The 11057-nt window shown below is 39.1% G+C and overlaps 1 protein-coding gene across 3 annotated transcripts in view; it reads left to right on the top strand.

Moving 5' to 3' along the window:
• Positions 1 to 4824, top strand: part of LOC121869376 — a 10887-nt gene extending 6063 nt beyond the window's left edge. For all 3 annotated transcript variants that reach the window (XM_042370721.1, XM_042370720.1, XM_042370719.1), the window contains 4 exons: positions 1582 to 1755; positions 2848 to 3031; positions 3204 to 3373; positions 3698 to 4824. In XM_042370721.1, coding sequence (XP_042226655.1) covers positions 1582 to 1755; positions 2848 to 3031; positions 3204 to 3373; positions 3698 to 3898 — 729 coding nt within the window. In that variant the 3' untranslated portion in view covers positions 3899 to 4824. The remainder of the gene's footprint in view (positions 1 to 1581; positions 1756 to 2847; positions 3032 to 3203; positions 3374 to 3697) is intronic.
• Positions 4825 to 11057: the final 6233 nt, after the last annotated feature.

The following is an 11057-nucleotide window of genomic DNA, read 5'->3' as shown; positions in this document are numbered from 1 at the left end:
CCTAACCTAACCTAATCTAACATGATGCAGCGTAACCTAACGTAACGTCTCCTAATCTAATCAAACACTAACCAAACATTTCCTTATCTAACTAACCCCCCTCCCCCAGGAAGTGTTAGGGTGCGGGAATAATTTTGAAAACGTAATTAAATCAAGTGTTTACAAGTTCCATCTAGTGTGTAAATCTAACAGTGAATCATCGAGGAGAATTTGTAGTCTATATAAATATTTTATTTTATTTTTCATTTTGTTTTTACACTTAATATGACTGAATACACTGAGTGACACCTGCGTTATCTATATACTTGGTGAATCAGTTCAAACTTGTATGGCAATATTGCTGAATATCTATATAACTACACATCATTAAACCGCAAAAAAAAAAAAAAACTCGACCATCAAAAGCTTTACGAGGCAGACAGACAAATGTGTAGCCTAGCTTATACCGGAACCAACAGGGGACAGATTCTCGACACTCACTCAGTTTTTATTTTCTCTCAAGCTAGGAATGTGATAATGCATTTAATTAGCTCATTTAAAAGATGGAAAAAAATGCAGCCATAATTGTATCGGAATTAAAGTTCAGACTCTCCCGTATACTAGATGCCTTCCATTATTTGTATACCTGCTGTCTGTGTATATATTGCATATCTGCATTGTTTATATACATGCTGAATCAATATAAACTTATAATTTTAATTAATACAGTAAATATCTATCTATGTATATATCTTCCCCAGTTAGTTAATTTTCTAAATCATGTTTATCTCTTCTTTTTTGCTTTCCACCGTGTTTTATTTATTTTTATCATTCTTTTCTCCATATTCACGCTGTTGGTAGTGACGTAATGGAGACGAGCACAGGTGTTGGGGTAGTGGTGGTTGTGGTGAATCAGCTGTGCCAATACTGTCTGTCTCTCTATATACTGCATGTTTTTCTTTATCTTTATATTTTAGTATTTCCTTTTTGTGTTTCTATATATGTGTTTGTTGTATTTTTCTTTTATTGTCTTTGCTTGTCTTCTCTTTCTTTTAATCGTTTATTTTCGTGTAATTTTGTTCTTATTTTCTAATTTTTGTCTTGCTTCACCTCATCTCTTCATTCCCCACAATTATGGAGAGAATATGTAAGGACAATGACAATATTTTGATGGGAAAATGGAAGAGATATCTCACGTATCAATAAGTCCACATTGTCGAGTTGTTAAATCTCTTATTCAGCCGTGAGAGATCGTAGTGAAGATTCATATGGGATTTGTCTTAACACATGAGACCGTTGAAATATTAATTATCATAATATATAGATTTTACTCGGTAATATCAACACGTGTGCATAATTAAGTATAGATTATAGGTTAAGTAACTCCATATGGTGACGGAATCGTTAACTGATGCCATTCCTGTGATTGTAAACATATATCAAAACTTTTTTACCGTAGCCTCAAACACGTCTGTCAGTAGCAGGTTATTCTGTGGTGACATTTTAATTCTTTAGTGGGATTAAATGTGTGTTTATAGTGTTTGTGGTAGCTAAGGATGAAGTTTGAGTCTTGATTAAGTTTAGCCCCGCTCTATCTTGCAGTTGGAGGCCGTGGTGAAGGCCCCGCGGGAATCCAAGACGAAGAAGAGAGGTCTGGTGAAGGTGTCGGTGTGGGTATGTGAGCGTGTGTGGCGTCACGGGGCCATAGGGCACGCTCTGGCGCCCCTCACAGAGCCCTCAGACCCTGTCACTGTGTCTCTCCACCACCACACTCAGGTACGTTGTCCCATTGAACCTATCACTGTCCTTCACCACCACTACACTCAGTCATATGTCTCAACCCATTGTCCCCGCAGTCCACGTCGTTCCCTTCCCTCCACCTGCGCCTTAATACCTTCCTTACTCAGTATCATCCATAGGTATACGACTTATATCTAGAATTTCGAACTATAGTGAACGAGTCCTTGGTCTCTAGCCAGTCTGTCTCCTGAAGGTAATTTCGTGTGGAGACGTGAACACCTGCTAGGGTTAATAATAATAATAATAATAATAATAATAATAATTAACGGTTTATTGAAAGAGCTTGGCAGCCAGAAGGCTGAAAATATACAGTTACATATTTGGGGAATGGGTTATGAATTACAAATAATATACAAGTAACATAAGTGACACAAATAAGACATATAATAACTAGATGGGGAAAAGCTCAAACTACAGTGTGACAGTGTAAGGAGCAGTGTTTACATGTACACCCACATCCCACACAGTACTGGTTGGTTATAAACGACGCTTCCAAATGTTTAACGAAGTGTCTGTCATTTGTCTTAGGCTCTGCTCTCGCTGCGTGTTCCCGAGTATCAGTTGTCTTACACCAAACTCTCATTCTTAAGACCCCCATAACGTGCAGTGTTTCATGAACCATTTAAACTCGTATTGAATGACAGCAATAATAATAATAATAATAGTAATAATAATAATAATAATAATAATAGTAATAATAATAATAATAATAATAATAATAATAATAATAATAATAATAATAACGGTCATATTATATTCCTTTCGTCATTGCACATTTCCAGCAAGAATGAAAATCAATTATATTAACGTAATTAAACCAGTAGTATAATTTCTGAGGTAGATGATAAATGTTAATTACTCTTATACATTTTGATACAGTTATGACTCACTTGCCAGGATTATGACACGCTACACTATTATAATATTAACAATCTGTGATATACTACTGCACTTTAACAATTAAGGTCTTTTATCGCATAGTCCAGGTTTACATACATAAGTCATCAGCGGTCAAGAATTAGGAGATAAATTTTCCTCTGTTGTCATCTTCATCACCCTTCATTCCAGCTGACGGACGACCTGGGTGTTGTGGAGGTGAGTCTTCGCTGTGACTACCACGACACAAGCACCGAGGGAGTAGGTAATTCAGCCCAGGGAGAGGTGACCCTTACCCTGGAGGTGCTCAGAGCAAGGAACTTAAGGCCTCACCACCCCAGCGTCTTCTCTAAGGCTGCTCACTCGAGGAAGAAAGGTATGGTTTATATTCCCTCTGTAACTCCTGCAGGTCAATAGAGTATGTGTGTGTGTGTGTGTGTGAAACCAGCGTATTAGTAAACCAGTATGTGTAAAATGTGTAGGAAACCAGAACTATTTTAGGTACCCATAAATAATGTTGGTATCCGTTTTCTGTGATACCATCACAGATATCGTGGAGGTGGTGTGTCGGGTGGGACTCTGGGTAAAGGGTGAAAGAATAGAGAGAGAGTCTTCGACGCCTGTCCGGTTGCCTGTGACACAGGATCCTGTCTTCCGTTCTCGCTCAGTCTTCATCCTACACAGGGAGAACCTACAGCATGCTGCCATTCTCCTTAAGGTATCTCGCACTTATGTTCGACGAAACACCGGGAATATTTTGAGGATATTTCCTTCTGGGATAAATTTCAAGCTTTAATCTACCTCTATATTGTTCCATTGTTGGGTTTTCCGGAACATATGAATGAATTAACTGATTACTGAACTGATAGATACGTGATTATACTGTAGAGACAAATAATTATTAATTGCAAATACAGCAACAGTTTGATGTCCCTCTATTCTTTAAAAACTAAAGTATCCCCTTCTCATGTATTAGGCAGGGCTGCATTTTTTCACTAGTTGTCGCACCTATAGACTCCCTTCGTGTTATGTTGTTTGGCAGGTGTTGTACACTAGCAAGTGGGGTGTTGAGGACACGGTGGGTCGGTTACAGCTCGGCCACTTGCTGTACCTTGGCTCCTCCCCTGATCACACCTACTTGACGCCACCGCCAGACTACAACACCTCTATTACCCTCTCCCACTGGGGCCAGGCGCTCAAGACCCCTGGACCCAACACCATGTGGCACCACCTCCAACTCTGACCAACCCCGCTGCCCAACCCATCTCTATGACTACCTACACCAGGATTCTCTAAAGTACTCCTGCCTTGATCTATGCCAACGCATCTGACCCACTCTAGTTAGCCTACAGCATATGTGGTGGCCAGAATAACGTCGACATTATACCGAAACTTAGGAGGAAACACGTGCCTTGTCCTGATCACCTGTAGGGGCGGATGTATACAGTAAACCTACAGTAATATTTTCTGAGAATCTTGGCTCAAGAAATGTTGATTATGTGTGGTTTATACGCCGGACATTATTCGTTATTGAAGATACATAAATTTAACTAGATTCACTTAACACCATTTAGGACATGAAATTTAGATAATATTTTCCGAAAGATTCTGTACACACTAATACTGCCTGGAGCTGAGCAAATATGTGTAGTTACAGTGGAATCGCATTGTAACTCTGATATTATTTTAAGACATTACTTGAGGCAACCAGATGGTGCCTTCTCCCGTCTTTAGTTACGAGGAGAATGGATCACATCATCTGAGGATGTTGTCATTGTTAAGGGGGGGGCCACTTAGTGATATGTAGATATTTATTTTAGCTACTATAGTAATACTTAAAGAGTATACTGAAAATATTGTTATCCTCTTTGATGGTTTTATTATGAACCATTTGGGTTAGTTTGACTAAATCTTAATGTTACTTGTACGTCTCTGATCATTTGTTTCATGTATAAAACGGAGGCAGTATAGCGAGTAGCGGCTTGATAATGAAGTGATTCGCATATTTTGGTTGATAATTCATTCGTGATGTACTAATTTACAATATGAATGTCAATATATTTGTATTACAATAACCAAAGAGGAGTTTCTCAAAAACACTGAAATATTTATACGCGATTATGGTTAATACGATGGTGATAACACTACAGTTTGAATGTAATTTATGTGAAACTTAAGACATTGTGTTTACTTCTCCAGATATAATAGGGGCAGGTACTGACGCAACCCACTTCAAGACTGAGGCTGATGCGCGTTACCGTGAACACAATTTTAATTTGATGTAAAATTATTAAGTTGATGCTCATATGTACAGTACTACCAATTTTTCGCTGAGTTAGTCCGTCCTAGAAATGACTACACGTTGTGGCAGTGTCACTCGTGGATATCACTCACTTAATACGTATAGCTAAAGTTGCCTCCCGAAAGTTGGGAATGCTGTACAGATGCCGTAGCTACTTCACTCCTGAGCAGTTGCTCCAAGTATATAAGGGATTCATTCGTCCTAACTTGGAGTACTGCTCTCATATCTGGGGTGGCTCTTCTTCTGTCCAACTGTTAGATAGGGTGGAATCAAAGGCATTTCGTCTTATTAACTCTCCTCCTTTAGTCGACAATCTCTCTTCCCTTTCTTTTCGCCGCAATGTTGCTTCACTCGCTCTCTTTTACAGGTACTTTAACGGGCAAAGTTCAGTGGACTTGGTATCCTGTGTACCGTGGGCAAGGCAGTGGGCTCGTAACACATGTCTTGCCCGTGGTGCCCACCGTTTCTCTGTGGATGTCGGTCACACAAGAATAACCCGTTATAGTGCCTCCTTCTTTCCTCACACAGCCAAACTGTGGAATGCTCTGCCTTCTGTGTTTCCATACTTATACAATCTGTCTCACTTTAAAAAGCTGCTTTTCCGGCATCTTCATGGTGTAGATTAACACAGTATAACCCTTTTCTTCTCTATATTCAATTTCTTTCTGTTCTTATTTTTTCGCCCCCCAGGCCCCGTTGTGGGTCGTTTGACCTGTGCCCGGGTGGGCTAATTCCCGAGAAAAAAAAAATCGAGCAAGGTGTCAGGTGTCGTATGTGCCTGTGTTTGTGGCTGTCACATAACGTCACACACTCCCATAAAGGAGCATCTATATCTACAAGATGGTGGCCCGCACAAAGGATTATGGGAGTTGTGATATTGTAAACTAATAATATTTGTATATTGTTTTGCTGTATCTTAATTCGTTTTACTAATTAAATTACAAATAATATCAGCATCGTAGAAACCAAAAAAAATACGAGGCTAATACAACGAATATAATGTTAAAAATATTATACAATGCACGTTTACAATCGTGTCGGGGACTACATGACTAAACGATTTCTGTGGTTAGCCTCAAGCTCAAACAATTTTTAACTATGATGGTGGTTATAATTTATTTTTATTTTAGTTAAAAATTTCCCAATCTCATAACGGGTGTGTGTTCTATGTACAGATTCTTAATTTGTATTGACGTCACAACTCCCATACTCATTTGCGCGGTCCACCATCGTTTTGGAATAGACGCGTTGCATTAAGGGGATTGCGACGTCAATGCAAACTAAGAATATTGTGCGCGTGCGTTTTATTGTTTGTGTATTGAGCGTATGTCTTATTCAATAACCTGTCTCATTCAATAAACTGTACATCAGAATGTAATACCAACAATGAAAAGTAAACAGACATTTCTTGCAAAACTTACGTGAAAATTTAGAGGAGAGAAATTATGGCATTAATTTACAACAGTTTAAATATTCTAAAACAAAAACACAAACCACAGACGCTTCAGGTGACACGTAATCTTTACCAGATCTGAAATTACCGCACCGCACTAGCTCGTTAGCGATATTCAGGTGCGCACACAGCAATGCAGAAGGGGTAATTGGGCATCATTCGTCGGGGTAGAGCCGTAGCCCCTAGAGGTCAAGCCTGCAGGCAGTGGCAATCTAATCTAAATCTGTCAGTACTCAGTCGTGACCTGGAGTCGTTTGTGTACGTATATGTGTTTACGCTCACTGGTCACAAAGGTGCACAGGACGCTGCTTACTTCAAGGTAAGTGAAGTGATAATTTTTTAGATTGGCTTCTGTGTTCATATAGTACATGCAGAAATACAGGAAATATTCACACATTGAACCGCATACGGACATGAAGTGAATGCATACGCTTATTTTGTTATCTGGTACCAATGGAATCAACTTGGGTGAAGCGCTATGGTGTAAACGTTTTTTGTGAACGTGAGACGCTAGGACCGAGCTAACGGCTGTAAACAATCAGACGACACCTGGCCACTCAGCTGATTTTTCGGAGAGTATTTACGGCAAATAACCAGAAATGTTAAATATCTCGCTTACATGTAATTTGTGATAGAAATGCCATTAGGAAAAGTGATAGAGAAGGGTGAGATTTACCTACTATAATAACTATTCATTTGTATAATAATATCGATTGAAATACATTCATATTAAATAACATCATACCGTATATTAAAAAAAAAAAACTTTGTTAAGTAGCCATTTCAAGAATCCGAGTAGTGACGACTGAAAACTTGTTATTATTTTTCTGGGTTGATATATATTTTGAGGGGTTCAAAGCGGCAGAATCTCAAACACGTGCCGATATAAAGAACTCTCATCTTCACGTTAATCGGCTCAAGAAACTGCAGCACGATCAAACTCTCCCAACTTAAAGGTGTTTTACGCAGCTTCGATGGCGATCTTGGGTGCTGCTGCATCGTGCAACAAGTTTATCCGGAGGGGAAGATTGACTTATTGACGCTCTTTCATTGTAAAAGTAATGTAAACTATATTTCTTTGCAATTTACTACTTCAGTGTTGTTAGTCGAGTTACCTTGATGCATCTCAGCATTTTGGCAAATTGATTTTAAAACTACGCCCACAATAGGAGAAAAACAAGAACATTGTATATCTGGACTGGGCTACACGTTGTGCCCAGGAGCGAACATTGATAAGTTGCTGTTTTTTATACTCTGGTATTTCTAGGGAGACAATAATGACTCATTCATAGTTAATTATACCATGATTTAGTAATGTTTTACGGTTCTTCTGAGCCATAGTCATGACCTATCACAGACATCTTGAACCCTTCTAGTAAAACGTACAAAACTTTAAGTAATGGATACAGTAACTACAGCAAACCCAACGAGACTGACAACGATGTCGCGGGTACCAAACTACCAACTGGTGTGTTGCTAATAAAAATAAGACGCATGTAAACTTTAGTTCAAACGCAATATAAAAAAACTGGTATCACGGGCTCTATAGTCATGTGAAAATCAAGTTTTCGTCAATGATAAGATTCTAGAACTGCATTACACTGGAATGGCAGCAGTTACTGCATGCACGAGTTATGTCTAATCGTATTCGGTTAAACTATATTTTCGTATTACCTAATAAAATGTCTTTTAGTGTCATACAAAGCGCACTCTAGAGCAGTATATTGCACCCGCCGTAATAGCAACTTGCCTTGAATAGCTTCGGAAAGGAAAATGTAGGCAAAGTCCGAGGTTGCAACACTGCAGCTCTGTAACAGGTTGCTGCCGCTCGCCACTAACTCTGTAGAATGAGAATCAATCCCCAAATTCTCGGCCTGTGGGAGACATCGAAGTAAAATTCAGCCCACCGAAAAGTATTGATGATTTCACCCTGATTTGTCTCGTCTCGCGCTCACGTAACTATCTGCTGCCCTCTTTTACCTCCTGCGTGAGCCGCAGTGACCAGCTTCATCACCTAAGCATCCAGTGATGAGAATATCAGGCTGAACATTACCAAGTGAGGAAAGTTTCTATTGAATTTTCCCCTGGTTTCCTAGCTAGGTTTGACGCATGCGTGGCAGCCGTTCCTTGCAACGAGAATTCCCATCTACAGAACAATTATATATTATTACATCAGCCTCTTTCACGTTGTGGTTATGGTATACTGAAATTATAATATAATATTTTACACACCTACCTAATCAACTGTACCTGGAAGTCCTATCATGAGGAAGTAAACAGTGTAGTAATGTACGAGTTGTGTAGGTACTTCATACGTCTGGCAGGTTGAGAGAGGAGTGCAAACCTGTGCTGGGCACGGCACGAGGCGGTGCTCACTGTATCTCTTGGGTTGTGGTTCTCGTCCTATCACTACTCCTCATTCATCTTTCCGACAGTGACTTTGGTATTTCCCTTCTGCTCTGCATGCCTGTCATTTTCTAGTAGAAATAGATCACTCTTGGACAGAATGCTGGCTGATGCAAATAGACCGGATTATATATTTTTCTTTTGCCAAGCGTAGATATTGTAGGCCAAAGCCTATTTTCGCATGGAAAATATAGCCATATAACAAAACGATGATACGTAAATCCATCAGTTTTATTTAAGGTGGACATTGTTACAAGTTGAAGTTAATTTTAACGATGAAGTTCACCAGTATAAAAGTTTTGAACGCATGTTAAGTAGGAAGTAAAGCACGCTCTTTGCCTTTGGTTGAAGCTACCATAAGCTCATAGCAGCAGATACTGTACAAGGACTGTTGAATGCCCAAGCATGTAGAAAGCAAATTAGTATGTAAAACTGATTTATAGTTGTAGACGTTTGAAGAGAATGCAAGTATAGGCTTGTCAATACAGTATATATTCTGAGAGTGCATGGGCGCCGTTAGCATTAACGGTGAGGCAACAGAAAAACGGAAAAGTAACGTTTTGAATATACCGATTGCGAATAAATCCGGACAGTGTATATAATCGTATATGTCCTGATAGTGACACGTTCTCTGGGATGAATATAAGGTATACCGACTTTTCACGTTATATATGATCATATGTGCCTCCTTATATCCATTACTGTAATCTATAATTCATTATTTGATGTCGCGTGTGTTAGCATTCACAAACGTTGCATCATATAAGGAGTAAAAAAAATAATCGATCAGATGTCGATAATTACTACAGTTAGTTGAATAATCTGCAATCACTCGTAATCCTGATCTTACAGTGAATAGCACACACACACACACACACACACACACACATGCGTAAAATCTGAGTTTCACAGCCACACTTGAATTCACAGGCGGTATGATCTATGAAAGGCTGAAACGAAAGGTCAGGAGGATCTATTGAGTGCCTCATTCACACACTCGTCGATCCTTGTAAGACTGTTGATACTAGCAGCGAGGAGACTTGATTGTGAAGGCCAGTTGATGGACAAAACCTATCACCGAGGATTTGTTTTGGACAACCAGGTGACGAGTTAATTTAAGGAGAGAGATAAGTAATAACGATCAGTTACTGAGAAAACAATTTAGCGTTAAGGATCTGTTAGTGTAAGCAGCATGTAGCCAGCCTCAGCGGTCAGGTACAACATGAAGACCGCTAAACAGTGAGGATCGGATGTAGACAACTTAGGGATGAGGATCGGCACGTAGAAAAGCCTTGTAGTGATGATAGTTTGTAGAGGCAGTTTAGCGATGAGTGCTTGTTATGGGAGGAAACATTTGAACGAAGGACGGAGAGAGATCTATAAACGTTAGGGTGTATCTCATTAATGACTTCCACTTCTAGTAACTGGTTATAAATATTTCTTCAGTGTCGATAATACGAAGAGTAAAATAAAATATAAGTACATGATAATATCTTGGAGTTAATGAATCGGCAAGAGAAATATCGATTACTGTTTTAAATGCTCTCAATGCGATGACTGAACCGTTAGTATCAGTAGATATAGGTGTCAGGTGCTTATTTATCGTAATCAGAAAGTATAGAGTAAATTAATAAGATAAATGAGTGAGGAGATTTTGATGTTTTTATTGACGTGCGGTTGAGATTATCGTCGGCAATTCCCATGTATTCTGCTTGCCTTAAGGATTCGTAGTTCACTATAGGCTACATGGTTATCCAATACAGTACTTCATTTTGTTTTGTAATGGTTTATGGACAAGCATACCACTCGTTCAGACAGATGATTATAATAATACACACCATCAACATAACAGTGCTTTGCGTCAATTACGAGAGTATTGTATGTTATATACATTATGATTATTTCAAAAGTGAATGGAGTATGCAGAAAAATAGGCCAGTTACTAATTAGTCAGGCGATGGGAGTGACGTATACTTATTACTGCCTTATGTGCTGTTTAGGACTTAATTAAATCACTTGGCTCCAGAACAAGGGTTATAGATACGACAGTCAAGTACAGTAACTGCGTCATGGTCTCTGTATACATTCTTTCGGCGCCTCACTCGCATTGTTACTGTGGCTGGACCTTCTGAAATGGACTTGTTCAAACAATGCTTGGGGCGATAATATCTAAGAAAAGAGTTTCCCAGATAAAGGAATTTAATTACGATGGAAAAGTTTATGCATTAGACTCTCAAACTT

Source organism: Homarus americanus, unplaced genomic scaffold (genome assembly GCF_018991925.1).
Source record: "Homarus americanus isolate GMGI-L3 unplaced genomic scaffold, GMGI_Hamer_2.0 scaffold36734, whole genome shotgun sequence".
In the NCBI taxonomy this organism is placed as follows: Eukaryota; Metazoa; Arthropoda; class Malacostraca; order Decapoda; family Nephropidae; genus Homarus; species Homarus americanus.
This window is presented reverse-complemented; position numbering and strand designations above follow the sequence as displayed.